This window comes from Hypomesus nipponensis, chromosome 22 (assembly GCF_054491055.1).
Source record: "Hypomesus nipponensis isolate SF chromosome 22, ASM5449105v1, whole genome shotgun sequence".
In the NCBI taxonomy this organism is placed as follows: Eukaryota; Metazoa; Chordata; class Actinopteri; order Osmeriformes; family Osmeridae; genus Hypomesus; species Hypomesus nipponensis.
The window spans coordinates 9,964,492-9,982,080 of record NC_140382.1 but is presented as its reverse complement, the minus strand read 5'-3'; the positions used below and the strand labels follow the sequence as shown (position 1 = coordinate 9,982,080).

Below are 17,589 nucleotides of genomic sequence, written 5' to 3'. Positions count from 1 at the left end.
CCACAACTATTTTCTTTGCATTTATTTGAAGTAACATAGTGTTTGTGTAGCAACATTTATTTCCACAGAAAATACACAATTCTGTTTTTTCGTAAGTGGTTGTTTGATTTGGTCTAAATCCAAATCAATGTCGCACTCAGACTAACATGGAGCATGAAGTAACTGCAGCATGGAGTCAAATCACCAAGTATTGAAAGCACTACAGGAGAACAGAAGAACTGCACAGTAAGAGTACATCATCAAAACACTTTGTTACACCCCATTATCAGTTAGAAATTTACCATGTCCTATACAGGATACAAAATGAATGCAACATTGATAGTGACAAGTTCATAAAAATGACCAATAGATCTAATTACATGTATTGTCATATTAACAAATAAACAAATGACTTTGACCTCATAATGAAGAGGCTGAAACATAACTGGCTGCAGTTACAACTGATGGGTAGCTTGGCTTCCCCTCTAATTTTATGTTGAAATCTCAAAATCAAATTCATTAACAGTCACAACAACGCACCCTCCTATCCACGAGTGGCAGGACTTGGAGGAATATGCTACGTGTTCTCGCAGCAGAGGAGAACCAACAGTCTTGAGCTGTCCAGACAGGACAGGTTTTCTTTTTCAAGAATGAGTCACTTGTCCAAAACAAAATAAGTGCTGACCTCAGCAGTGTTTTTTAGCACTGTCAGCATTTGTGTATTTACTGGCCTAAGAAACATAGTACAAATATAAAGTGTGATGTATCTGCATTAGGAGATGTAAACATCCCTTTTTGCGGTCAAAACTCCACAAATTAACAGTCTTTTATCATGCCGTGGCTGAACAGGGACAGGGGTCGCACAAGGACCGATTGCTGACCAGGCCAAATAAGACTAAGCCTGTCCTAAACACTGAACTAGGATCTGATTGGTCTGTCCTCTCAAAAGGGTGTAGTTTAAAAGCGGGGGGTGACAAGCTGATCAGAAATCTGTTCATAACAACAGCCTTAAGCCTAAAGAAAGTGTCTCCTAGGCTTTGTTGTATACAATCATAGATGAGAAGAGGTTGATTCATTATTTCAACAATAATCACCTATCAACTCACGTTGATCGGAATAAGGATAATCTGTGAATACCGTACTATTGCTAAATACTATTTTATCCTAAGTCTCACGTACCATTGTACTGTATATATCTTTTATAAAGAGACTGCTTAAGTACTGCTGGAAAATTATTATTCCTATTTGGTTTAGAACTATATACAACTATTACATAATCCACACAATGTGGCACATAGATAAATACTCAATGACAAGCGACCAAAGCAAAGGAAATCTTATTTTAGGCACAAAGTAACTATGAAACAGGTTCACCCCCAACAACTCTCTAGACCCCAATTATGACCGTTTTATCTTTTAACAATAGGTAGCCACCTGGCTATGATATGTTCAGGGATGTTTGTAGTAATATCAGTAAAATCTCCTATCCCCATTCTACAATAAGAAAATATACATCATTTGTCAACTCAGATGGGCAGAGGTCATCAGCCCTTGTACAGACAGGAAACAGTGACCATCCCAAAAAATAAAAATGTAGAACATTTCCACCCGAAAGGCAAGGATGAATGCTTGTAGTTAGAAACATAAGAAGTTGGCAACAAATACACAGCAAGTACAGTACAGGTGAAAGCATAATGTCCAAATTGTTAAACATTACAACAAATCTAGCTTTGGGTAGATGTAGTCTAGTCTAATGGTCCAGTCTAGTAGTAGGTTGATAGCTGCACTGGTGTTCCAACAGAAGCCAGAACAGAAAGCTATAGCAACCATTTCTATAAAGTGACTTTCTAATGGAGCAGTTTTCCAGGAAGGTAGAAGTGTCTGTGTCTTTAAATAACTTTGAGTCATAGAGCCGATGCCCTGAAAAAGGCGTCACACGAGAAGGAAAAAAATAGCTCCCAACAAAAAGACACACACACCTGGTCATATTTTTAATTTCATCAGAAATAAAAGGGATTTTGGTTCTAATCACAGTGAGCGCATTGTAAATGGTAAAGCATGTTGTCCTGTAACGAAAGGTAGAATGATCCTGCACTCCAACAGGAGTGTTCCACAGTAAGCAGTCTTCCTCGTCCCTGGAGCGGAAACATTTCTTGCACGGTTCCACACAGTTCCACACAGTCCAGAAGTGAAGTTGTACTTTGAAACCAAAAGGCTTTAAAAGCAGTTAAACAACTGATCTGAAAATGATTATGTCCAGAAGCCTTTACACTGGGCTTTCCAGCAATAACCAATGGGTCTACTTAGCACTCTTAGAGTATCCGACAAACATCAAAGCAGAATGGTGTGCAATTATCCTCCGAGACCGCACGTCTTACTATCTCATGATAAGAACAATCCATTGTTGATATGTAAACATGTGGTTCACCAAATCCAACAAAAAAATTAATTAAATTAAAATGTTCACTTCACAAAGTCCAAGAAATAGTATTAGATCAAACGTGAGTGATATGGGCACTTAAATTCACACAATAAGAATTTAATGAACGGCTTTAAAGTTCAAAGTTCACTTAATGGAGCGGTTATATCCTGTTATTTCAATGAGCAGTAGGCTCTATCCCATGAGTTCCGTGTTATACATTTCAAACAGTTATCCACCATTAGGCAAAACATTACATTCAATATCAGTGGGGAAGTACACATATGTTCTGACAGATGTTCTGACAGGACAAGCAGAATTCCAAGTCAGACTGAAACAACGTGAAACGACTGTTACTGGAATTCCTCAGTTGGTGGTGTGGTGTTCTGTTACTGTACTTCATCAACTGGCACTGGACAACTGGAGAGACATACTAAACAACAAAGCGACCTAATGCAAAGGAAAACACCGGATATCACCCAGGAGATGTGAATTCTGGCAGACACACAACCTCCCAGTTTTCCAATGATTAGTCCAAGACATTCACCTTCGATCATGTTGTTATTGCTTTGGCATTATTGATATAGATATCATAGACCAAGCAGTGTGTGTGTGTGTTTGTCTATGTGTGGTCTTCCAAGACAAGTAGAGAGATAGAGGTAGAGAGAGAGACAGGGGAAGGGCAAAGGAGGAGTGGAAGAGACTTTTTGATGCAGATTGAAAAGGCAGGCTCAGAGCTAAAGACCTAGCAGATGTGTGTGTGGGTCTGTATCGGACACTAAGTGGACATTATTCTGACTTCACACAGCTCCATGCAGCTGTTGTTTCTCTTCCTGTGTGTGTGTGTGTGTGTATGCGTGTGTGTGTGTGCATGTATGTGAGTGCCAGTGACGGTTTGTGTGTGACAATAAGAGAAGGCTAGCCAACGGCATTAGCATTTTTACTGCTGCTTTGTTAATGCTCTTGGGGGGGGGGGATTAAAAATATGTCTTTGTTCTCCATGAGAGCTCAGCAGGATAGATAGTGTCCCTCTCTGGCGCGTACGTAAAACAAGCAGTTCACAACAGGAACCTATGCACCTGACCAGACCGTGGCACTAAACCATGGCTCTAAACCAATGAAACCACAAGCAGACGTTAGTTGGTATTCAGGCCTTGTATCCCCTCTACACTGAACAGCAGGTGGGGGGATGCGGCCACAGTAAACATACCCACATCCTCATAGGTTGTCAGTCAAGTCAGCTTGTCGGCCACCTGACAGGATAGGCTGGGTCTCATTTGTTGACTTAATGATCATTCCATGGTAATGACAGAGTCCCTGCCCCTGAGGATGACAGACGAGGAGGTGGGGCCGCACTGCATGGCTCGCTCATCGGGGAGCTGTGATTGGACGACGGCCTGTGCTCGAAGGGAACAGTCAACGCTGTCGTGGAGAAACCCTGCCTCCTCTCCTTCCTCTTCATCCTTCTTTCCCTCGTCCTCCTTCCCTTCCTCGCCATCCTCATCCACCTCTGTCTCCCGCTTAACCTGGCACCGGCATACCTCTATGCCCGAGTCCCCTGTCAGTCGACGGTGACGGAAGTGGTCCTCGTTTTCCTCCTCTTCCTCCTCTTCCTCCTCCTCCTCCTTTTTCTCATCTTCTAAGTGGCTGTGGTGCTCAAAGAAGGCCACGTCAGAGGAGAAGAGGGTGTGTTTCGGGGGCGACGGGGTGGGCTTGGGGCTCTGCTTCTCCCCTCTCCGCTCTGGCGTCGCTCCCAATGGGTCGGAGAGGACAAGCAGGGGGAGGCAATGGACTGAACGGGGAGGAAGAGAGGGCGAGGGAAGCAGGGGAGGGGTAAAGTGCAGCGGTGGAGGGAAGGGGGGAACCGGGTGATTGGAAGTAGGCATGGGGAGGGGGAGGGGTGTGGCCGGAGTCCCCTCGCTCACACTGGGGGAACAAATCGGGACGACGTTGGGCGAGGGTATGGGTCGGAGGTCAGGAGGAGGGGGAAGGGTGGGTGGAGGAGGCAGGGTCAAGATCCCTTCTGACGGTGACCTGCCCCAGGCCACGGTGCCGCCCGGGTCGCGCCCCCCTGTAGCCTCGCTGGGCGTGGAGGCGAGGCTGCTGTCATCCGTCTCGTCTGTCACTTGGACAGAGAAGGAGGTGCTTGAGGGGGACGTGAGGGAGCTGGACTCACAGGAGCAGCTGGTGTAGTTGTCAGAGCTCTGGGAAGAAGTCATTCCGCTGGGGCCGGCCCGTTGAGACAGGTAGGGGGGGCAGGGAGGCTGGGGGTGCTGGCCATAGGGGTGGGGGTACGAGGAGGTGGCGCCCCCTCCCTGCAGACCGAACACAGAGCTGTAGGGAGGGGGCGGGGTGCTGGGCTGGGCCGCCACTTCCTCATAGGATGGCAGCTTAAAGGAGGCCAAGAAACCTACCAGCCACATGTGGAGATAACTGTCACTCAACTGTGATTCAGAGTGCATTACATAGCCATTATAAGGGGCCACTACAAAATATGTATTTCTTAGAATTACAACTATGTTGTATACATGGATGGTGCATCAGGTGGAAGCAGACGTACTGAGGTCCAGCATAGAGCCAGGGTAGTTGCACGCTCCATGGTAGGCGATCAGGCTGATCTCTCTCTGTCTCTGCTGCTGCTGCATGCGGAGCTTGGCCCTGCGGTGCCGGTACGCACAGCAGCAGCTGAACAGGATCAGAACCGTCCACAGCAGCCAGAACCCTGCACAACGCACCAACAGGAAGGCAATGATAGAGAACACACGTACAGAGAACCCAGAGATCACACACACACACACACACATTAAAGCCTGCAAGAATCACACAGAAGCTGTAGAGAAACCACCCACATAGCACCTGTTGGGAACCCCACCCCACATACACACACACAGAACCCTGCAGAAACTGGACACAGACCCTATAGAGAACAAAGACATAGAACCAATACGGAACACACACACAACCCATTGAGAACTTAGACACAGAACCCATAAAAAACATGCACACAGACGCAATAGACAACACACAAAGAACCCATGGGGACAAAACTTGATGTGTATACAGAGCAAGAGTTGTGGGAATGGACTGACTTGACTACAAGACAACATAATACAATACAACACAAAGCTATCCTATGACTGGACTATATTCTGTCAGTGTTACTCACACCAGAGCTCGTAGTAGTAGGTGCAGCAGCCTGTCTCTCCACAGCAGTGTCCAGTCTCACACAGGTACCCTGGGCTGTTGTTGATTCCTGGACAGTGTTTTGGACTGATCATAGGCTGATTGCCTTTGCCTGGGTACTTCACCCCCTAGTGGATGTAACCCAACATTACATGAAAGCATTAGCCCATGGAAGGCCCCCTTTTTTGGGGAACAGACTTTGGCATTCAGCAAATTAAAATGGAGAGAGGAGGGCATCTGAACATATGCCTGAGATATGAGGGTTCATTAGGTCTGGAGTGAACCAACCTCCAGGTGTCCTACAGGACTGTGAAGAAAGCAAAGCGTCTCACCTTGCTGATGGTTCCTATGACAGGGGCCTTTGGAGAAACAGTTACCTAAGAAGAGAAATTAGATCATATTGATACACTCGATAACATAGTCGAGTTGTAAATAGTTGTTTAGTGATTGCAAAACAGTCTTGATGTGAATGACATTATGATTGGGCCTCATTGTTGGTGACGCGACCATTAAGGTTGTGTGAACGTTCCTGAGACTGTACCCACATTTTTTTTCAGCAAAAAAAAAAAGTAATATGTATTATTTTACTTGCTTTTTTTAAACAATTGATTTACTTATCCGGCGCTTTCATTCAAAGTGACATTAGAATAGTTTGTTGTGCTTGGTATATACAGACCTTTCCTCAACTACTAAAATACTGTTAAAACTTAACGCTTCTGAATCTAGATTTTTGTCTATTTGCACTATTTGGATGTTGCTTTAGATGAAAGCATCTGCTATATGGATAAAATATGAACGTAAAGCATTGTTTTGTGTGAAGGTTATGTGAAGGTTGAGCCACTCACCTTTGCTTCCGTGCCCTCGGGCCCCTGCAGAGAGATGGTCATCTGTGGAGAGATAAACAGAAAACCGCTGCTTCAGAGGAGCACAGAGCAGCGCTGCTTCAGAGGAGAAGACAGCAGAGCTGGTACTGATGACATTTACACACACCAATAGAACAGGCCCCCTCACATACATCAGAAAGAGAAGGAAGTGAACTCTCAATGATGAGAGTGAGACTGATAGAGACAGACACAGAGAGAGAGAGAGAGAGAGAGAGAGAGAGAGAGAGAGAGAGAGAGAGAGAGAGAGAGAGAGCGAGAGAGAGAGAGAGACCAAATCAGAGAGGGAGATTGTGTCGAAAAAGGTTGTGGAAGAGCAGGTGTAGAAAAAATATGACAAGACACCGTTTACTGTATATAAACCACAAGACAGAAAAAACTCTACCTGCTCTCTGGCTAGACTGTCATGAAGGCTGGTAGGATAGGACAATGACTGTTTGACAGCATATATCTCTTTGATGGCTCCCAGACAGACACTCAGGGCCACTCTCAGCTCCACAACACACATTCAAACGCACGAACGCACACACCCTCTCTCTCATTTTCATTTCATCATTAATTTATCTTCAAAACTCTATAAAGCCTGCAGTGTCCTTTTGAGGAGGTGAGATGACCTGAAATCACTCAAGGTTCTCACTAATACCGCCAGAGGAAGAAGACCAGAAGAACATTTCATAATCAGTGATAAGTTACATCATGGTAGGATATCAGCATAACTGCAATGGAACCACTATTCTGAACGTAAACCAGACCCGTCACAATGCAGCCATTGTAGGGATTCCATCTCAAACACACACACACACACATTAACATACACACACACACACACACACACACACAGTGCTGATCATGCCTGTAGGGATTGTCACGCAGTTCTGTTGCATAAGACTGAAAAAGGAAGATGCTTGTCTGTGCTGGCTGACGGGGGGGGGGGGGGGGGTGGGGGGGGGTTGTGGGGACAATGCTTGCAGGGACAGTGGGGAAAAGGGGGGGGGGGGGTTAGGTTGTCTGCCACCACTACCAAATACGGCTAGGCAGAGCTAGGTACCAGTCCCCCCTTCCCTTTCACTACAGAAAAGGACAGGTCATGTTCTTCAGCTAACTCTCTTTTACGCATGTACACACACATACACACACACACACATAACTCTCCACAGTTCTATTAGAACACTACCACAGTTCCTAGAAGTAGCAGCTAGCGCAGTCTCCATCAATCTAACTGTGGGTTTCCAGGCAGAAGGCCCTGCAGTAAGCAAAGAGCAGACCAGCATCTGTCAGACCAGCACCAGGAGCACCTCGCTGCCAGCTATTGATCTGCTGGCGACAGGCAGGGGAACATACCCCCAGAAGGAAGGTCTAGGGGAGCTCCACTCAGGGATGTGGGGACAGGAAGAGCTTAGTGGTAGAGCATTTGACTGGAGGTCCACACGTCCCTGCCTCCCCTCCCTTTAATTGAGAAATCAATACATTATGCATACTCAACGCTGCCAGGCCTTATTGTTATTATAGAGTAACCTATACAGTTACATACTGGTCTCCAGTCACCTGCAGTAACCTATACATTCACCTGTTCTGGTCTACAGTTGTTACCTAATCTAACCTACCCACCCAAACCTACAGTTACCTACTCCAACCTACACAGTTATGTGCCTCCTCTGGTACCCTTCCTCCACACATCTTACATCCCACCTGTGTGTGTGTGATGTGGGTGTGTGATGTGGGTGTGTGATGTGGGTGTGTGATGTGGGTGTGTGATGTGGGTGTGAACAGTGAGGAGGGAACCCTACAGCATTGGCAATGCGAGCCATGACTGTAGCTAAAGAGACACAAAGCTGATGACTGTTCTGAAGATGAAGATTCAAAACCACTGCCACACTGGAGGAGATGAGAAACACAGCAGTCTCAATACATAAACATGTTCTCAGGGGCCTGGGGTATAGTTGTATACACACATTGCTCACTGTCAGCAACAACACTGCAGCTAACTTGCAAAACACGTCAACAAGTCTTCTGTAGTATTGCTTTGTGTGCATGAGAGTTTGGTGGAGCAGAGAAGACCATGGCAAACTGAATCAGCGTTCAAGTATTTTACTGTTGGCAGATGGGCAGTAAATTATCTTTACAACCCCAGTCTGGCAGGTAAAAGCACTTTTAATTATGGCCTACTTAAGTGTGAGCTAATACCTTGATGCATTACAGCAGTTTCCTCAGAAGGAGCTGAGGAGAGGTGGGGAGGGGATGACTTCACCACGATTTCAGCAACATCATCAACAAGTAAAGGAGTGTATCCTCTCAAATCACATGTTATATGACCTATAGCTACATATGACCCACCCTGCCTTGCAGGTGGGTCAGACAGGTCTGGGACCAGCATATCCAGAAAACAAAACATTTACTTAGTGTCTGTTTAGAAATAACACATTTGTTTTGGCACAATTATTGCACTGACAACAAACACAACACTTATTGCATCAATTGAAAATGTTCCATAAATCATTTACAGAATACAGACACATAGTCACACACAAAAGAGGGTAAAATAATTTGAGTAATTTTGTGAGCTGAGCTCCATGAACTCGATGTCATACATCACTGCAGCATATTATTGCTTATTTGTTGACAAATAAGAAGTACTATAGATTCACACAGATCTAATAAAAAGGGGAAATAAACGCTTGATACCTCCTCCGCCGTCACTCCGAGGCAGAACGTCAAGGTTTTCTCTGGATCCATTGTGAGAGTCGCCGAGTTGATCACAGCAGAGAAACAGAAGAGTGCGATAATATTATGTCAAGCCCCCATCTCTTCCCTACTCCGCCATTCCCCGTGCGTAAAGAACGCTCCTCCCAGAATCCTATACAAACGGGGATACCGGGGCCAATCCAAGAATGGCACAGCTCTATGGATGTAAGGTGACCATAACAATAAAAACGTTTTGCCGTTTGCACGGTGTTTGCCGATGTAGCGGGGAAGATGTTTAATAAAGCCAGTCGGGGGATGTATGATGTCATGCAATTCCAGCCCTCTGTGAGGGTGGGCCGATGATTGGGTGAATTTATCCTAGCAACAGCCGCAGAGGCTGCAATTAGATGCTGTCGTTACTTTCTATATCGTTACCTAGGCAATTAAACTGAAGTGCACCCATACACAAAAACATGGGCAACTAGAATTGTTCTGTTTCTCATGTGTTTTATCAAGTCAGGTTCCTACGTGTGGTGCACGCGCTAAGGGGTTGTGCAATGAAGTGCGCGCTTGCAACAGTGTAGTGGTGCACGCTACTCTGAGGTGTGTGTGAGAGAGAGTGTGAGAGAGAGAGCGAGAAAGCGAGAGAGCGAGAGGGACAAGGGCACTCCCGAGCAGCCTAGTAATAGTATTCTACATTACATATTGTATCTTGCACACAAACAGACATCCCTAAAACTTTGGCACCCATGGAAGGCTAATGATGTTGAATTGAAGGGGACATTTGACATAAAATCTCCCTAAATTAACCAATTTAGCATTCCCGAGTGGAACGCGACTCGGCTCAGAACTTGCAATTGAAGTCCACCTGGTGGCAATAAAAATAATGCCATGGTAGGCCAGCGACTGCGACGACCAGTTTTCACCCAAACTGAAGTAGGAAGGCGTTTTTCCTTGCGTTTTTTTCCAGGCTTGTAGCTTGTAACTATGTAATATCCAAAAGCAAATGTGTTACAATAAACATCTATGCCGCAACAATACATCTCGATTCCTCAACGTATTCTTGGAAATCCAGAACTGTACTTTACTCTGTCCTCTTTCTCACCCACTACTAGACTTCTCAGAAACGAGGAGGAATCGGAAGTAGCTAGCTCGGTAGTCTAAATGTTATGGAAAAAATCAAAATTAAGAGAAAACACTCAAACGCTGGTTGGGGTGTCCGGGGACAGGAGGGAAGTGAGAAAGTCGTCAAAATGAGTGAAAGGCGACATCATGTTTTATTTCTGACTGTGATTACAATGCTGGTTGCTGTTTGCGTGGCACCCCTGTCAGGCGAATTATCTTGTAAGTGGAATAGAAAACACGAGTATTGTAGGTAGCTAGCTACTAGCTAGTTAGCACTAGCTCGAGCGAGCAGTGCGGCTGTCTACCTTGTCATAGCTAGCTAACATCATCTCACAATACGATGGAAACCGGTGGTATTCGCTAGGTACACTTGTTTTGGATGGGAATTGAAAGTACATGAAGTAATTGATGAAAATCGCTGTTATGTAGCTGCATTTGGCTAGTCAGTAACGTTAGCTTGTACTAGAATAATACTGCTAGGCTTATGCTATAGCTAGTACTGTATGACTGGTCTCCTCGTTCAAGTACAGTATGCGAGGTAGCTAGCATATCTTAAATGACAAAGTCGTCGGCAAGACGATTTTGGTGGGCCAAGCGAGCGCTGTGAGTGTGACAAGTGGCCAATTCGGGACATTTAAATTTCCCACCAAACTGATTTTTTCCCCGCCACAGAAGCGGATTAATAAAGCATGTGACATCTGGGTGGAAGCCGTAAACGCAAACCCCAGCCCCCTCCAATATACGGTCTTGTCACTGCTCAGTGCTCACATGCCTGTCTCAACTAGCTAGATGGCTAGATAGCTAGGCTAACCAGCTAGCTGCTTTGAAAGAAGTCTGCCTCATACAACTTGTCTAACTTATGCATCCTTAAATTGGCCACCCCTAAGACGTTAGCTTGGTTGCCGTCCGCCTCAAGGTATGTTCATATTTAAGGCATTTAAACAAGAAAAACTGTTCTTAGTTGGATAGCTAATGTTGTATTAGTAAAACTTGAATCCTAACATTACGACAAGTAACTAGAGGGTGAACATAATGCATTGCTGTCTGACTTTGTCTGAAGGCTTTTGGTCAGACTGGTATAGTTAATCGCGTGCGTGACTGCCATGCTGATGTGTGTCAGCTTCATGTGGATTGTGTACCATCTCTAGCTGTGTCCGTGATGTGTACACCTATTTATACCTCTTGACTCTGTGACTCTCTGTGTTTTTCTCATCTGTGTGTGTAACTCAATCTCCCCCCAAAAATACAAGGACCTTGTGTGTAAATTTATTTTGTCATTCCCCAGCCCACCCTCATCAGCGGAAGTTAATCGTGCACAAGATGGATGAGGCTTCTCTGACCATCAACAATGAGCTGGATAGTGAAATGGTGGTCTCATGGCTATCCGACCACTGCTACCAGGTAACACAGTTAACAGAGTACTTGCAGTACTGAGTACTGACAGTAAACAATGCTTTAGTAGTCAGCATACTTATTACTCACAGTACACATTACTGACAGTACTCAGAGAGCATAGTAGGCCTACTAGTACTTGTACAGATGATTGTCAGTATATAAATGAATACAACACCTCTAATATAGAGAGAGGTGTACCACTTATGGTGAAATGTACCTATTCCTAAACAACTAAACTGTGCAAAACAATTTAGGCAAACAGTGAAGTACTGAGTAAAGACTATAGCCCTCACCTCTACTCTGGATGAGTACCAGTGAATGAATGACTGACCCTGTGTGTGTTAGTGTTTGCTGCAGCCCCTGGGCGTGGTCCCGGCTGGGCCGGGTCCTGGCATGCCCAGCTCAGTGGACTTTACTGTGGGCACGCAGCATGGCATCACCCTGCAGCTCAACAGCACTCCTGTTAATCTGGAGCTCTGCAGGTGGGCCCCAACACACACACACACACACACACACACACACCCACACACTCTCACACACACACCCCCATACAGACACACTCTCACGTATACACAATTCCACACACGCACAGAACCCCACACACACTTGTACATGCAATGACCCACACACAGCACACCCAATCACACACACGGTCTTCTACACACACTCACATGCACACACACCAGACCCAATTGTACACACACAAGTATGTTTATCGTGTGTCCGTGAGTGTGTGTTGTTTAACGAGTGTCGACCTTGTGTGTCAGGGTTCAGTTTCACTTTGGGGAGCAAGGAAACTACTCTATATGGGTGAAGAACCTCAATGACTCCTCGGTGGTCAACTGCTCCTTGATCACCGACAAAGAGCCAGTCAACAGCTACATACGTGAGTGGAACATAGAGACACAGTGCACGCACACACCAGTAACAGCTTAGCTGCATGAATCTGTGTCTCTCTCTCACATACATCACACGGTACACATTTGGACAGTGTAACCCAAGCATGCTTTCATGCCTTCACTTAGGTACATGTTAACGTTGTGATTGTCCTGTCCTCCTCCCAGCCATCCTGATAGCCTCCCTCCTCTTCACTGGGCTGGCCGTAGTCTGGGCCATCGCAGGCTCTATCACACGGTACAGTTGTCCCTTGACCAATGTCACACAGTTAAATAGCTTGCCTCATAGTGTGCTGTGCGTTTGTGTCGGTGCATGTGTTGGTGTGGGATTCCTGAGCTTGTTACACTGTTGTTTTGAGTGCAAGACGCCTTCCATCGTTGGTAGGCTTTCTCCTAATCGACTGGTCATGTCTGGTGCAGGCTGGATGCGGTGAGGAATGTAATGCTGCGGTTGGGCAACTCCATGGAAACAGAGAGGCTCATCAACTCTGTGAGTATCGTCATAAAAGGAGAATCCCAGACCGGGCTCAGTGACTTTGGAAGAACAGGATGTTAGAGTGTACAAAAACGTTGTCTCCATATTCCAAACAGAGTTCATCTTCTCATGTTTTCTGTTGTTCTCTACTTCTCAGTATCCTTAGAGCCCATTTCCTCTTTTCCTTGTCTGTCCTGCTCTCCCTCGGTCTCCATCAGTCCTTTTTTGTTGTTGTAAATGTGTGTTACTTCTTTGCTCTTCATCCCCCTCTCCCTACACATCCCCCTCTCCAGGAACTTGGAACTCCAGGCAGGACAGTAGAGACAGCCACAGACACCATCCTTCCCACCCAGCCAGCCCCCACCAAGAGGCTACGGTCTCTGGACACCTTCAGAGGGTATGTCCCCCCCCCCCACACACACATCTCTAGACCTCTATGCCCACATCCCTCCATCTCCACTTGGACAATTCCTTCCACATCTCCATCATCTCTCGTCCCATCATCTGTGCTTCCATCCTGGCTTCCTCATCCTCATACCTCCATGGCTCTTCCACCGTTACCTCTCCATCTGTACATCTCCCGCCTCCATCCCTCCCTCCTCTTGTCCTCAGAGAGTGTGTGTGTATGTGTGTGACTCCATGTACCTGTGTTCCACGTCTTCTCAGGTTGTCCTTGGTGATCATGGTGTTTGTGAACTACGGTGGAGGCAGGTACTGGTTCTTCAGGCATGAGAGCTGGAATGGTAAGTCTCCTCCCCCTCTGCCTCTCTCTCTTCCTCCTCCTCCCTCTCCTCCGTTTGCTCTCTCTGGCCATCAGCTATAACAGTCCTTGTCTTGTCTTCTCAGGGCTGACCATTGCTGACCTGGTATTTCCATGGTAATACGCCCTGTTTATTGAATATTTTTATGGTTGCTCAGCAACAGGGACACTGATCAGCTCTCCTATTTTGATTTTCTCTTTTCCAAACTCCCTTTCCTCTCTCCCTCCTCCGACCACCTCTCCTTCCAGGTTTGTGTTCATCATGGGGACGTCCATAGCCCTGTCCATTCATTCAATGCTGCGAGGGGGCTCCACGCGCTGCTCTCTCCTGTGGAAGACCGCATGGAGGAGCATGCAGCTCTTCCTCATAGGCGTCTTCGTAATCAACCCCAACTACTGCCTGGGCCCCTGTGAGTACTGACACGTGGCACACACTCATGGAGACTCACAGAGACATGTACACATCTACATCTGCTTTAACTGTTCAGCGTGTGTGTGTGCGCGCAGTGTCATGGGACACCCTGCGTATCCCTGGTGTACTGCAGCGACTGGCCTTCTCTTACCTGGTGGTGGCATGTCTGGACCTGTGTGTGGCCCGGACACGCCTGGACAACCTCCCTATGGTCAGAACAACACAGAAGCTCCATAATATCTGTGATTCAATTCATACCCGAGTCAAGACTACTTAATGACTCAAATGACAACATCTGAGGATTCCAGGATTATGATGATTATAACCCCCCCCCCCTTCCTAGGATGCCTGGTGGTTCCCCGTCAGGGAGTTTCTTCTCTACTGGCCGGCCTGGCTGGTCGTAGTCGCCTTAGAAACGCTCTGGTTGTGTCTCACCTTTCTGCTCCCTGTGCCAGACTGTCCAAAGTGAGTGTGTGTGTGTGTGTGTGTGTGAGTGTGAATAACTGAATGGGTGTAACCTCCCAGGTTTTTTATTCTGTGTGTATGTACACTGGGGGGGCAAAAGGTTGAAATATTGTACAAATGTATCTACCTTGTGATCAGTAGAATGCCTGTTTGGTGAATAAAAGTACCAATTTATTTCCATAAGAGCAAAAATACATTATTTAAAACGTCCCCCCCCCCCCCCCCCCCGCGTATGTGTCTGGCCATGTGATTGAGTATGAACCTCTTCCCTCCAGCGGGTATCTGGGTCCCGGAGGCATCGGGGACATGGGCCTCTATCCAAACTGCACCGGCGGGGCCACGGGCTACATCGACCGCTGGCTCCTGGGGGACAGACACATCTACCAGACCCCAACCTCTCACGTGAGTGACCACACAACAAACGACCACACAACCACAGGCACAAAGAGCCGAATGGGACAGACGAGTGGGTTACAGAGCCTGGTGGTGGTGGAGTTATGTGCTTGTTTTATCCAGCTTGCTGTGTCTGTTCATTTGTCAGGTGATCTACTTCACTCACATGCCCTTTGACCCAGAGGGAGTGCTGGGCAGCATCAACTCTGTACTGATGGCGTTCCTAGGCCTGCAGGTCTGTAGTGTCTATGAACCCCCCCCCCCACCCTCCCCTCTCTTTCATGTGCACGTGCATCCTTTGTAATTGCACACATAGTGTGGACCGTTTCTGCCTAGCACAGCTGCAGAGAGGGAGTGGGGGGGGACATGTAGATCAACGGTGACACTTCTTGGCTTAATTGTTTTGTGTGTGGTTTTCAGGCAGGAAAGATACTTCTACACTACAAGGACCTTCACTACAGCGTCATCAGCAGGTTTCTCATTTGGGGTCTCATATTGGTGAGCCGATCATGCCACAAGAAATACAGTCATATAGAGTCCTTCCTTCCTGTGTGTCTGTCTGGGGGTTTACATCTTTTTCAAAGAGAAGTGATACAAAATACGGTCTCACTTCGAATGGGTGTCCACACATGAGACTAGAATGTTCCTAGTGGCGCAGCTTCCTGGGGTTGTGAGTTTGATTCCCACCGCAGGGAATTGTGACTGTGAGGCGTCTCTGAATGTGCACCCTGCTTCACACAGGGAGTGGTATCGGCCACACTGACGAAGTGTTCCCGAGACCAAGGCTTCATCCCAGTCAATAAGAACCTGTGGTGAGCAACTCCCTCAAATAAAGTCTAGACACTAATGCAGTGCTGTTTTCATTATTCGGCCTGAGCTATGTGAGATGCAACTTAAAAGCGGTGTACTGATTGTGTGTGTGTGTGTGTGTGTGTTGTCAGGTCCCTGTCGTACGTGACCACGCTGGCGTGTCTTGCTTACGTGATCCTGGTCCTGGTGTACTACACTGTAGATGTGAAGCGCTGGTGGTCTGGAGCTCCTTTCTACTACCCAGGTACACACACCTGCTCGAAACCGGCCTAATACCTGCTCAAGCACATGCTCAATTTGTCTACGTATTTGACCTCTGACCCCTGCTGCAGGTATGAACTCGATCCTGGTGTACGTGGGTCACGAGGTCTTTGAGGATTACTTCCCCTTCCGCTGGAAAATGGCCAACAACCAATCACATGCTGAGCATCTGACCCAGAACCTGCTGGCCACTTCTCTTTGGGTCCTTATCTCCTTCCTGCTGTACAAGAAGAAGATCTTTTGGAAGATCTAGGTTCGTTGTGGAAACGGGGAGGATGATGGATCGAGTAAAGGTGGGTTAGGAGAGACGCAACCTAGGAAAACCTTATAAGATGGACAACTTGGATCATGTTATATTGAGGTCATGTATGACAGTGCCTCATTCTGCTTTAAAATGCCTAACACAAGGACCCTGACCATGCTGACCATTCCTCACACTCTGTCGGCGATGAGTGTCAACCCACAGCAGTGTGCTCTCAAAAGTCCAGTTTATGGCAATGGGTGAACTGGCCCCTGACATTGAAGGCATTATCACTCAAGAACAACTGGTCTGGGGTCTGTGTTAGGATAACAAGACAGTCCAGCCCTTCAAAATGAAGACATTTTTACTCAGGAACAACTGGTGGGGTCTGTGTTGGGACCTGGAGAAGAGTTTCAGGGAAGGGCATGTTTGGTTTTTGTCTCAATCTTTATAAAGACTGGTGTACCATGTGTTTCAATCTAGATTATAGGTCTCAGGTACTATGTAAAATAATAATTCAATGATGGTCTGTTGCTTATCACCTTGGAGTGGGTTATACAAGTGTGTGCGTGCGCACATTTAAGTCTGTGTATGAATCATGTACCTCAGTCAGTGATTTCTGTGCCAAAAACCTGTCATACATACCTGTATATTATGTCCCAATTAAAGGACTCACAAAACATCAAAAAAATATATTGCACTTGTCCTGAAGAATGTGTCCAAGTAACTATGATTACACTTCAAATTACAACTTCAAATCAACAGCAAGCGATGTGCCATAACACTAGAGAAAAAAATAAAACTTTAATACATTTGCACAAAATCAGTACATCAGTACAAAATGATAACCTGACCTACACACTATGTTGAGTAAATTCTGACCTGTCCCTAAAACTCTTCTGTGTCATTTATTGTAAGTGTGAACACAATTGTATAAATGGTTTTAATATAACATGAAATTGAACTTTTTCAAAAAATGTCATTGTTTTTTTTTTATATGAATGCAATAGAAATGTAATCTTATATTTTAATAAACTTACTTTACTGGTTGTGTGTGTTGTCATTACTTCACTATGAGTGCCACTTCAAATCAATCTAGTATCTAAAAATGTGCTGCTTTGGTGTTATGACCAAACATAACGATTTTAATGATAACCAGTTATAAGTAGGCCTACAGCAGCCAATACAAACTTTTATTTTTACAATTGTGTA

The 17,589-nt window shown here is 46.0% G+C and overlaps 2 protein-coding genes across 4 annotated transcripts; one reads left to right on the top strand and one right to left on the bottom strand.

Annotated features, from left to right (window-relative positions):
- Window positions 1–1,957: 1,957 nt before the first annotated feature.
- Window positions 1,958–9,569, bottom strand: LOC146236403 (uncharacterized). Its single transcript, XM_084686265.1, has 6 exons — window positions 9,145–9,569; window positions 6,427–6,468; window positions 5,914–5,958; window positions 5,565–5,709; window positions 4,959–5,120; window positions 1,958–4,808 (listed from the first exon to the last, which is right to left on the bottom strand). The coding sequence occupies exons 1-6, from the start codon at window positions 9,193–9,195 to the stop codon at window positions 3,691–3,693; spliced, it is 1,563 nt and encodes a 520-aa protein (XP_084542391.1). The 5' UTR covers window positions 9,196–9,569; the 3' UTR covers window positions 1,958–3,690.
- A 275-nt stretch (window positions 9,570–9,844) lies between these two features.
- On the top strand, window positions 9,845–17,426 carry hgsnat (heparan-alpha-glucosaminide N-acetyltransferase). 3 transcript variants are annotated; one of them, XM_084687926.1, is made up of 19 exons: window positions 9,845–10,488; window positions 11,555–11,670; window positions 12,010–12,146; window positions 12,432–12,550; window positions 12,729–12,798; window positions 12,981–13,050; window positions 13,329–13,432; window positions 13,702–13,778; window positions 13,882–13,912; window positions 14,045–14,205; window positions 14,303–14,418; window positions 14,551–14,672; window positions 14,948–15,074; window positions 15,214–15,300; window positions 15,486–15,563; window positions 15,807–15,877; window positions 16,007–16,119; window positions 16,208–16,429; window positions 16,545–17,426. In XM_084687926.1, the coding sequence occupies exons 1-18, from the start codon at window positions 10,314–10,316 to the stop codon at window positions 16,387–16,389; spliced, it is 1,956 nt and encodes a 651-aa protein (XP_084544052.1). In that variant the 5' UTR covers window positions 9,845–10,313; the 3' UTR covers window positions 16,390–16,429; window positions 16,545–17,426. The 3 variants fall into 3 exon arrangements, with proteins under 3 accessions (XP_084544052.1, XP_084544051.1, XP_084544053.1); XM_084687925.1 differs by having other exon boundaries at window positions 9,846–10,488; window positions 16,208–17,426; XM_084687927.1 differs by lacking the exon at window positions 9,845–10,488 and adding an exon at window positions 10,511–11,185 and having other exon boundaries at window positions 16,208–17,426.
- The last annotated feature ends 163 nt before the right edge of the window (window positions 17,427–17,589 follow it).